Source organism: Myripristis murdjan, chromosome 8, assembly GCF_902150065.1.
Source record: "Myripristis murdjan chromosome 8, fMyrMur1.1, whole genome shotgun sequence".
NCBI classification, from domain to species: Eukaryota; Metazoa; Chordata; class Actinopteri; order Holocentriformes; family Holocentridae; genus Myripristis; species Myripristis murdjan.
In genome coordinates this window covers 11274763-11287072 of record NC_043987.1, presented here as the reverse complement: position 1 = coordinate 11287072, position 12310 = coordinate 11274763, and the positions used below count along the sequence as shown (strand labels likewise).

General features: G+C 42.2%; 1 protein-coding gene across 2 annotated transcripts in view; it reads left to right on the top strand.

Annotated features, from left to right (window-relative positions):
• The window catches only part of smurf2 (SMAD specific E3 ubiquitin protein ligase 2), a 56255-nt gene that overhangs the window by 14773 nt on the left and 29172 nt on the right, over nt 1–12310 (top strand). For both annotated transcript variants that reach the window (XM_030056882.1, XM_030056883.1), the window contains 2 exons: nt 10449–10487; nt 11895–12003. In XM_030056882.1, the coding sequence (XP_029912742.1) occupies nt 10449–10487; nt 11895–12003 (148 nt within the window). The remainder of the gene's footprint in view (nt 1–10448; nt 10488–11894; nt 12004–12310) is intronic.

Below are 12310 nucleotides of genomic sequence, written 5' to 3'. Positions count from 1 at the left end.
GCAGGCCTTTTACCAACGTAGTGACTAGCCTAACAGTCACCAGAGCTGGGGAGATGAAAAGCCTTTTGCTGTGTATCTACTTGCTCAAGCTTAGATGAACTTTGAAACTTTGGAAACGGACATTGAATCATTAGTCAACTCATTTTTTAGCTCCATTTTTTTTTAACTCCAACGTGCCGACACTTGTTCCTCTAATCTTGGACAGAGTAGGATTTTAGAAGGAAATCTGGAATGGGTTTTGCTTTACAATGATAGTATCCCCAAAATTACGCACATAAAATTTTACATTCCTCAATGTGCTCTGTATATGCAAAGAAAAACAATAAAAACTTACTTCTACTGCTAAACATCGACTAGTTCACTTGAAAATGATCGTAGACTAATTTCCAACAAAATGTCTTCCTTCATCTGACCAACTGCCCATGTGGCACTGTGTCTATGAGTGGTTACCATGCGTGATAGCTCCAGCCGGCTAAGATTAGCCTCCCTATGATTTTCCCCTGATGAGAGGGCTTACAGAGGCAGTGTTGAACACCCAGCAGCACCCAGCACTCTGATGTGAGAGGAGTTTCTCTGTCATAGGAGATTGATGAAGCCTTAAGAAAGATGGTTCAGAGATTAGCACGAGGACAGATGAAGAGCAGCTCCAGCAGCACCACCATTAGCACTTGTCAGTCTCAGCCCACCCTTGTCTCCTCTCCCTCTGTGTTTGTCTCCCTCCCTCTGGGTTTTATGTCCCACAGAGAGTAGGGAGGAGTGGAGAGGGGAAAAGGAAGCCTTTTGTTTACAGAAGAACAATAGTGCGAATGAGAGCGCGCGGTCCTGGGCCTGGAGTCAAAACAGGGCCAGTCAGACAAGCAGGCAGGGGAAAGGGTGGGGAGGAGGTGCGAGACTGCCGTTCCCTGAAGATGTGTCAGACAGTCTGGTGGGATGGGGTCAACGCACTGGACTAGACGACCAGGTGGACCGAGTAGTGGGGTTCATAATTGGGTCAACGTGAACTAGTGGACTTGAAGAGAAATGTTTAGGTTCACACACAGTTGTGATTTGAAGAATGGCTGATAGTTTGAAATATACCCCCCCTCCCTTTGTTAGGTTTTGCTTCCAGAGAATTTTGGCTTTGGACAGGGATGGGAATGGTGGAGTTTTACCGTGCAGTTTTCTCTGTTCCCACACCCCCACTTCCTCCTTCTCATGGGCTCCAGTGTAATGGTTAACCGCAGAGCAGCAGACTAGCAGCGGTGTGAACCCTCTTTTCTCCACAGAGTTCTTGTCTTTTCCCATGCCTCTTTGCAGGATTGTGTGTGAGTGTGACTGTTAAAGTATCTGTAATCTGTTGGTTCACAAGAGAAGAGCCAGTGTCCAGCACAAGTGCCATTTTGCCTTGCTTCCATCGTGATGCTCCCCCTCTCCTACGCTTTTTTCTAGGCGTGTCACGTGACCTCCCCCTCCCCAGGTGTTTGGCTTGCGTCTGGTGGGGTTCATTGATTCGCCTGCACAGTGGGGCTCTTTGTGCGCCAGCCTGTGAGAAAGTCAGCCCATCCTCTCCCCACAGGTGGAACTTTAACTTCGCCCTAAGGTCTCTGTCTCTGCCTGTCTGGAGCTGCGGTTGTGACTCGGAGGAATTGATTTTTATTAAGAGGAACGGCTGGCAGAAGAGGGGGAGCTAAGCTAATCTGAGCTGATAATCATTTGTGTGTGTGTGTGTGGTGTTTTTGTTTAGCTTTCCCTGCTGTCCTCCAGGAAGAGGTCCTGTTTTGGCTGTAATGTGGAAAACCATTATGTGACTAATGAGCTACAGTCAGCCAAGCAGCCGCCGAGAGCATGCACATGACTGGCTTTGCTCCTTATGCGAGCCACCGGGTTATGTTTCAGCTTAGTCATTGAAGATTTGCCATGTTTGTTCCCTGCCAATAATAATGAATGAGGATGTAGGTGGATGTTAGGCGGTGCTGCATCTTTTTTTTGACTGGATATTAAAATTAAAATGAATCGGTCTGCCTTAAACCTTACTTATGTGGGTGAGCATGTGTAGCCACCGTCACACTCTCAGATTCCTTGCTTCTGTCCTATGGTCCATTTAAAATGACTACTTAGTAAGTGAAGTGGGCCTTCAGCCTAAAAGGTTTTGGTCATTTATCAGAAGGAGGGAGTTGCATGTGATACTTGTTCTCCCTCTGAAAGTGTTGCATGGACATGCTGATGCTGGAAAGTCAAACTCGCACTGTGGTTATCACCAGTGCTCTTGGCTGTAATGTAAAGCAGTTGCACTTGTCATTACTCACAGTGACACGCACAGATAGCCTACCTGTGTGTGACTAAAAGCAGTATTTTGAAAAGTGGGGTATGTGCATCCCCAGTCAGGTCCTTGAGAGGCTTTCAGGGGCAAAATGAGGAATGGTTTCATTTCGCAAATTTATTTTCACTGCAACGTAATCCATTAGAAATTGTTACAATGCAGAAAAATGGATGAGGGATTAGACCATTTTCTTCTTTCTGGTGTAATCTCACTGCTATTTGTCAATGTTTGAAGTATACCATCTAAACAGATAAACCCTTTGAAATCTGCACAGATTCACTTGATTTTGTTCAAAAACATGGGAAAATGAGCATCAGCAATTTAGCAGAAAATTACTGGGAAGATAAGTAAAAAATTACAAACAAAAGATACAGGAAAATTAGCAGAAAAGAAGCAAAATGCACATGAAAATTGGTCAGAAAAGAAAACAAGAAAACTATATTTATAATTGATTAAAATGACGTATTTAAATGTCAGAACAGAGATGCTGGATTGATGTCAGACTGGTGTTTAAATGCTTGTGAAAGGCATCTGAACGCATGGAAAAAATGTGTGAGCACTGACAGACTTACTTACGGCGTTGTACACATCGCCTGGCACGACCATTGAAAATATGTATACCACTGCAGCCAAAACCCTGTCAAAAGGCCATGCTTGTGTAAATTTTGGCTGTAAATAGAAAGATGTCCCCAACTCTTCTTTACTTATTGTAATTATTATTATTATGATTATTATTATTATCATTATTATAGCGCTGCTGTGGAAACCTCAGCAATGTACATCTTCTGTCTGTCTGGCTCGGTCTCTCTGCTCCTGTCTGTCTCTCCCTCTACGCCTTCCTCATCTCCCATCAGTCAGCGTTGCAGTCCTTGGCTGTGCGAAGCAGTCAGGGAGGCAGTGCGACCGGAATGAGAAACACAGGCGACACAGAGGGACCCTTCTCTCAGCTTTGCCTCGATACTTGCCGTCGCTATGACGACAGAGGATTTTAAATAAGCTGCGATGCAGTGGGTTATGTGATGTTTTTCCGGTGTCTGTGTATGTCTTTTTGTGTAAGAGAAAAGTATTTGACTGTCTCTTTCTAAAGATGGGGTGCTGGGACTGTGGACAGGCTGGGGAGAGAGGCAAAGTGAGAAATGTTTGGAAAATGAGTTTGCACCACAGTGGTTTTAATGGCATGTTTATCATGGGCACAGGGTGATATTTTCCCCCTGTACAGGAATAATGAAGAAGTGGATTCCGTTTGGTTTGTCTCTCAGACGGTCTTTTTATAGATGCTAGATCCTCAGTTGTGCCACTGCGCTCTCCAGCTCTCCTATCTAACCCCCTCACCCCTTATTCAGCTTGGCAACCGGCTACATCATTTGGTTGCGCTAAAAATTGCCACTGCCCGAAAGCAGCATTTTGTTTAATGCAGACATGGAAAGAAATCATGTGATTTTAGCTGGCATCTGAAATTAGGGGTTTTACGTTTCTACTTTTCCCAGGATTTTTGTTTGAGGCCCGTGTGGATGTGTGTCCATCGCGTTGTGTGGTTGATCCTTTGTGTGTGTGTGCATGTGTGGTTACGTACGTGTCTCTCTTCCATCTTAATGTACGAGGAGAAAGACTGAGTACATGTGTTTGTCAGCGTGTGAGTATGAGAAAGCACATCCAGGGTGACCAATAAAAAACAGATTTATGATGCTGCCCTGTAGGTGCAAGCTTGTCCGCTTCCTTTTCTTGGGAAAGGCTTCTGTCATCGGGACCTTGTTTCCCATAACAGCATAAATTTTGGGGAATTCTGTGTGCTGGCAGTTTAAGAGGCACAGCCAGTGGACTTACTGTCATTATACAAAGCTGTTGTGTTGGGAAGGAAATGTAATGGCACTTTCTGTATGTTGGCTCATTTAGCAGTTAATGATATATCTTTGAAGGAGCTTCCCAGTTTCTGTGTTAGAGTGATGAAATGTGTAGGTCTAGTCAAATGCATTGATGAATTCAATATGGTGACAAAGACGTGCTGTTGTGCTACTGCCTGTATATTTTTCATTATTGGATCAGCAATGATTACGCTTCTTATCGCTTTGTTTCCTCCCCTACTGCTTCCACCCTCCTGCCTGCCCTACATTCAGAGTCCCTCTTGCTTTCCATCTGTTTCTGAGTAGATGCTTGGTAAATTGGGAGCGTTATGGTTAAAATTAAAACAGCATCATTAGGGAGTCTTCTGAGAGCTGGAGGTGTGTTTAGAAATTCAGATTTATACATACAAGAGCCAAGAGCTTTGTCAGAATGTGGGGGGGAAAAAATCCCCAGAGAAGTGCCGCCAAACATAAATGAGGCCAACCATGTCACAGGGTGATATGGCAACACAAACCCAGCCCACCCCTCATGTTAAAAATCTGAGAACTCTTCAGGCCCGTGAAATCCTCCTGCATCAAACCACTGAATCAATCTGAGAAAAAGAGACTTTGCTGCGAATCTCAGTGAAGCCTTTAACCTGACTAAAGGTTGTTGTTTGCCCATTCAGCTAGCCTATATATCCTTTTTTTTGTTTTTTGATATGTGAATTCAACAATTCCACATATTGTCCAGTCACAAGAAAATTGAGTTAGTTCGAGATACTGTATTTCCTCTCAGACAAACCACTTCTTTTTTCAAAGAAGTGAAAATTCACCTCTGCTTCATTCTGTCTGCCCAATTAGATACCTGTGTGTGTGTGTGTGTGTGTGCGCGCGTGTATCTAAGGTCCTGGACAGAGAAGTTTATTTATTTAAGTTCGATTTCATTTATTCATATAACCCTTTTATAACAATATATCTCAAAGGACTTAAAAAAGCCTACCTAAAATTGATTACTCAACAATGAATCAGATGAAACAGTGCTTCTGTAGATTTTCTTTCTTTTTTTTTTTTTAGTACAGTGATGCTTTCTAGCAAGAATGTTGTGATGACTTAAGATGTTCAAAGCTGTGGTCAAACTTTACAAAATCAGGTGGAAATATTGATTCATATGGAGCAGACAGATGTAATTTATATAAGAAGATGTTGCACACAAGTTGGCAGCAATAGCACTCATGATACACCTGCAGCTCTAATGTTTGATGAAGCAGTCAGTCACACTGCTTTAAACTAAGATCTGCTGCTGGCTGTGGTTCCTCAAACCTACCAGGTCATCCTCATCCAGTCAAGAGAGGTAAAGGAAGTGCTAAGGGAATCACTAACAACATGATGGAGTTTATCACATCGGTGCAATAGATGACAAGTCTTTTTTCGTTGTGGAGGACATGATATAATATTGAACTTCACACTCCACAGATCATCTCGGATGATGTGGCAGGAGGTAGAAAGGTGGAAGGCCACTTTAAGCATTACCTGCTTCTCTGCTCTTGCGTACAGTCTGTGGAGTGCAGACCCAGTTGTTGATGCCATAAAAAAGGCTATAAGAAGACGTACCCACTCACTGGAACATTACATTTTACATGATGGAAAGCCTTCAAGAGCAGAAGGCCACATTTGCCTTATAGGCTGTACAAGACAAAATATAAATAATTTATTTTATGTTGATGTTGTCTGACCTGTCTTTTTTCTTTTTTTTTTTAAACCTTGAACTGAGTTGGATCATGTTGTGGCCAAAAACAGTAAATGAAATTACTTTTCAGTAAACACAAACTGTATTTTCATTACTGTTTCCTTCATCATCTAACATATTTGCTGGTAAAATGGACCAAATTCAAAGTCCCAGATCAGTCAAATAAACCTGATTTAAGGTGAGTGAGTCCTTAAAGTATTCAGTGTTTTTTAGCCAGAAACCTCCTCATTCTTCAGAGGTGGATTGAGGTTCTATGGGGCTGCACAGCTCCGATTTTGGGTTTGATGGTCAAACTATCTTGTTTTTAGAAACTCCCCTCTCTTCTTCCAAGTATTGCAACAGTTTCTGCCTGAACACATTATCAGCAGTTTCTGTTTGAACACATTATCACACTTTTTTTTTTTTTTTTTCTGAGAAAATTCTCTTTAAGTTTTGATTTTTGCATGGAGTCTTAATGGAAAAATGCTAAACTGGAAGTTCAAAGACAACCTCAACAAAGATGGTGGCAGACTTATTTCCGAGCAATAAAAGATTAATTAATATATACTTAAACCAAATACAGTCTCACCCATTACCATCACGTGGATGAGAAATAGCATGTGCTCAACTTATTTGACATATCACTGGAGATGGAGATGGGTTTTTTTTTTGTTTGTTTGTTTGTTTTTTGTAAATAAGCCTATATTAGTATCAGTGTGCATAAAACAAAACATAGTTGTATAGCCTATGATTCAGTTTGTGCACACTGAAAAGTATAATGAAATGCAGTTTTATTTATTTCTTTATTTATTTTTGCCAGGGCACAAATGGGAAAATTAAATAACAAAATATAAGTATCGGTAATTGGTATTAACTCATTTTTAACTCATGTAATTATGTTTTCACTTTGGGAGAGCTCGCCTTCAGGTACATGCTTGGCATGAGGTTGAAAAGAAATGTGATTAAACATCTGAAATTACAAATGTATCAAAAGTAGCAGCACCTTGTGATGGGTGATCAAGCATTACACAGGATCACCACCTCACAGTCGCGCTCTGATTACATCATCCACAAGCAGCTTCGGTAATGGTGTTGATATGAATAAAATCCTAGAGATGCCCAACTCTACTCTTGGGACATCACTGTAGCTGTGGGTGTGAGATTGTGTCGTCTGGCAAGTTTCTATCCGTCTGCTGTATGTGCATTTGTAAGCGTGTGTGCATGCATGCATGTCAGAAGGATAAGCCTGCTGGGACTCTCATGTTGAGGCTTTCTATCCACAAAGTCCCCACTCCTGCTGTTCCTTGGCTCTCACATTATTATGGACAGACTGGACATCTCAGTGACTGAATTTTCTTCTTTTCTGGAAAAAAAAAATCTTGAGAATAGAAATCAGTGGACTTCAGGTTTCATCTGCAAATCATGTAAAATCAACATAAACTAGCTCACAGTTATCCACATGAAGTCGGACATTCAAAATACAGTCCAACTGAGAAGTTTTATGTTTGTCACTATCACGTTCATAATGATGATGTTTTCTGATGGTTGGATTGCACTGCGTCCTGATTGCTGCCATCTCTCTCTCCTCCTCCATGCCATGTGGCTTGAGACTCCTAATTGGCTTCTGCGCTGCCATTGTCTCCCCGCCTGTACCATTCCAGCGGTTTTGTCTCCGTTTTCCGTTTTCGGCTGTAATTCGGCCCCTTGTATGTTTTCATATGGAGGCTATATATGTATAATTGTAGTCTCGACTTCCTGCTGTGTGGCTAGCTGAGGTCCACGCTCACAGGAGGGTCTGTCGATTTTCCTCATTCAGCCCAGACGGATCTTGTAAAGGCTTTGCTTGGTTTTGCCATCGTGCTCTCCAGGTCAGCTCTTTATCTCAGCAGACAGACAGATGCTTGCCATATCCTGCCGTGCGTCTTGTGTTGCATTTATTGTCATGTCTTCATTCCTGTCTGGAATACAGGTTTAGTTTTTTACCACTGACTTACCTTACTGTAGCTGTGTTTTATGTGTGCCTCGTGAGTTTATTGCATTGCAACTTCAAGACTGACAAGCATGAGCCTTGGTGATTTTTTTTTTTTTTTTTATCACCATCAAAACACCATCAAGTATTTTGTAATGCTTTACAATGTGCAGCCAGTGCTGTTGGATATAAAAGAGGCCACTGTGTTGCCATTTAAGCAGAGTCTTTGACAGAGGGGCACAAAGCATTGTGGGAACACAAAGAAGACTGTCACCTGTTCCTTTATTCCACTGCTCTCCACCTTCCTCAAGCTCCCTTGAAGCCTCCCAGCACACACATGCATACACACACATACACACATACAGAGGGAGACGCACACTCTGTTCTCTGTGCCTGTTAATAATTAATTAGATCGTTGGAGTGGAGAGCGAGGTGTTGAACAGTCTCTTAGGGGCCTTTGTGTGCATGTGTGTGTGTATGTGCAAATGCACGTGCCCGTGTCTTGAAGAAGAGAGCGACTGAAAGAGATGCATACCAGATGTTTGAGAAATGAGGTGGGTTTCACTGGAACGTAACTCATTCCCAGGGATGTTTGCGGAAAGAAATTCTTCCTTGTCTGTCGAGCATGTTTTCCACCCCCCAAGAGGGTTTAGATCCAGTTTAGTCGTCTGTTTTCACTCCTTCCTCCGACTTTTAATGGCGTTCTCCTCATTAAATCCCTTGGCCCTGTGTGAGTGAGCCTTGTGTAAACACCATGCATATGCAGATGTTGGTACCTTTCACACTGGTGATTTGTGCGTTTCATTTTGTTGATGCAGCATTTAGATGGTGCGTCCTCCTTCCTTTCTTAGTGGGCAACAGTGTCTCAATTCAGACTTAAATTGATTCCGGAGAATGGTGATATTTCACAGGGTGTGACACGTGTGTGTTTTGAGTGTGTGTGTGTGGCATGGGATGGAGGTGCAGATGAACAGGTAGTGGCTACACATTTGAATGGCTTAAGCTAGAGTCTGCCACTACGGGCATGCCTTTGTCTGTCTGTGTTAGCAAGGAAAAATCTGAGCATGCTCACATGCACATGAGAGCACTGAGCATGCTAACCCCCGTACAAGGAGGAAAAAGTCACATGCCACATGCAACCCGCCTCGGGGCCTGCTAGACATTAGCCAGATTTTGCCCATGAAAAGTGTGAAATGGGCTCCCATAGTGGCGTGATGCCTGTCACACTGCAGCTGTCATCTTTCGACCAGTCTGCTATTATGTGAATAATTATGGGGCTGTAGGAAATAAGAGATAGAATTGCAGACGGTTTAAGATTTTATTAAGATTAACCAAAGAAACTATAGATAGTGATTCTATGGGCAGTTGCTTTCCTATAAATTTCTCTCAAAATTTGTCATGTAGAATACTAGCTGCTAGACTAAAATGGTTTAGTTACATGCTGAACCAGTTTAAACAAGCTAAATACTAGTCTGAATTTACTTAATCTGGCTTCTTGCAGAATGATTTGAGGAACTCCAGGACGAAAAAAGAGTGGAATTAAACCTCCAAGGGGCCACACAAATAGGCTTTAGTTGTAAATAACAAGCTAGCACTAGTAGAGGCTAAAGAGGCTGATGATGCAGTGTTTTATATTTAAAACAATGAAGTGGGCACAATCAAAATCCACCCCAATTAGTGTCTGTTTCTCAGAAGACATGACCATAGAAAGAAGCAAAGTGGAGACTGTTTTTCCATGCGCTTGACTCACTGGCTGTAACTGTAACTCCAGACGTCCAGGTGGTGACTTTGCTTCCTCATCCATCCGTACAGACAGACATGCAGCCGTGGAGGAGGAGGGTGTAAGTGGCTCTGCCTCATCACCTCAGCAACCACCTCTATGGCTCTTAAAGGGGATCTACCGGATCAACTGCTTTGCTGCAGACTAGATGGTGTGGGGAAGGAGTGAGGGAGGAGAGAGAGAATTCATCCTCTTCTTCGGAGTTTAAATGTCTGAATGTTTTAATGGCAGTGTTTATAATGTGATTTTTTTTCTATTATTGCGATACAATGCTTGTCTAATGTTTTAAGGCTTCAGGTGTCGTTGAGTTGCTGAACAATGCCGGTCACTTGCCAAAAGAACACACACTGATGTACCAGTTGAGTAGCCTGTAAGCCTATGCAGCTGAGATATAGGTGCTGCTGCTTTTACTGATGGGATTTCATGGCACACAATGCGGTCATGCCATGCTTTATAAATGAAATCCAATCTGTGGTAAGAGGTGGATTGTGTAATCCGTGTCCATCTGCGCTTGTGGCTCATACCCGTGTTGCAGCGATTCATGAATCCTGAACCAGTCCTACATTTCTGCAGTTTTGCAAGCATATGCCCCCAAAATAAAGTCATGCTTCTTAGAAAAGTAAAGACATTTGATGTATTAGCAATGCAGTTTTTTTTTTGTTTATTTGTTTGGGTTTTTTTCTGTTATTTTTAGAGTTCACACTACAAAAGTTTGTTCAGGTACTTAATTTTAAATTGTAGAACTGCTTGTGAGCAAAAATGTTAGGCAACTATACAACCTTGCTTTTTGCAACTTCTATGTGTGTGTGTAACTTGAAACTAAAGCTTGCTCTTTTCTCTCTCCCTTTCAGTCCTCTGTGCCAAAAACCTGGTGAAGAAGGACTTCTTCCGTAAGTAACTCCTAGTGCTAACTGTGTATGATAAATCCATATTGCTTTTGGCCCCATTTTCTTTGCTAAATGGCTATAAGTTTCACTTTTGAGTTTTTGGGTCTTTGATGCAGGCATTTTTGAGATAAGAAGCCCCCATGAGAGATGAGAAATGTGGGGCAGTTTTGGGCTGATAAGGAAGTGCCTGCTGTGAGCTGCCGCTAGCCTCAAACTACACATTACAACATATAGCCATGGCAAAAGAAATGAGTGCATTACCACATAGGTCCCTGTGGAGAAAGGAGAGGATTTTTTTTTTGTTTTGTAGCATCACTGAAACATTATGAATGTGGTCCAGACTAATTATTTCAACATACTACCAGAGAGATCTATAATGAAGTCAGTTCTGTTCCTGGCAGATCAGAAATACAAAGGACACTTTAAAGTCACGTTACATTGGAATGCAGGAGGTATTATTACTTGTCACACTTCCTCTCTATGCTCATTAAATACTTAACTGTTCTATTTCTCTTTCATGCAAAATGTGGTCAGCTCTTTGAGTTATACAATAATTAACACGTTAAATATAGTTCCAAGGGCAAAGTGTAGCTATGTGGCCTGGTGTAAATTCTTACTAAATAAGTTTTAAACTATAGCCAGTAGGACAACTTTTCCACCATCATCTAGCAAGACAGTACATTTTTAACCCTAGAGTTGTAGTAACTCATCGGTAGGTGTCCACAGTGTTTTTGTGTGTTTGGGTCAGGCTGTCATGGTGAGTGAGCATGTAAAGGTCTTCCGCTCACTCAGGTGGTTTCTGTGGTGTCCATTCCTCCCATTCCAGGGCTCAGGAGCTGAGCAAACATTCAGTTAGGGAGTGGGTGTAGAGCAGCACCGCAGCCATAGAAAAATATGCCTGAGTGTATTCTTGTTTGTGCACGTAGTCCTTATGATGCACATGTGTCTGCTGCCCTGTGTGTGCCAATTAGCATATGTTCTGCCTCCACATCTACATCATATGCAACCTAGTAAATATCATGACAGTTCCCACCTATCAGGTGGTGCTTTTCCATGGCAAGGCTGAGCAGGACTGCCCAGAGCCAGGACCATTTTAACATGTTGACAAAAAGAGATTCATTGTGCTTTTGGGTTATCTTAAACTTTACGCTGTTATCTGTTGGTAGCAAGGTGCAAAATTTAATCAAATAAATATGTCTGTTTTGGCTAGTGTTAGCCGGGCCACAAAGGCATCATTTTCATCATTTTCATACTTAACCATATCCACCATCCACATATCATACAGAAAGCTAACTCTGTATTTTTGTGGCCTATCAGACTGTTATTCATCAGTTTACAGCCCCGGTGTTGCAGCCTTGGTTGATGAGGCTGATTGTAGTGTTGTTACTCTGTTTCCTTCACTTCCCACAGGGCTTCCTGATCCCTTTGCCAAGGTGGTTGTGGATGGTTCAGGGCAATGCCACTCTACAGACACTGTGAGGAACACACTTGACCCCAAGTGGAATCAACACTACGACCTGTAAGTCCCTTCATCTGCCAGAACATTTTATAACTCCTCTCACACAATCACTTCTGACATCCGTTGTGACAGACAAAAGATAAGATTCCCTGTTGGTGTGTGAGAATAATCCTCCATCTACTCAAAGATTTTGCCAGGTACTAACAGCAGCTTGAACCATGACTTTTGTCTGCTTTTTCTGATCTTTACTTCTCTTTATTAAACTTTACAAAGTGAGCACATTGAGAAGTGTCAGAGTTGGCCATGAAAAGTAACCCTTATTTGTATCTGGCCTCTCACTTATCTAGACACTCTGTAATGACATAAT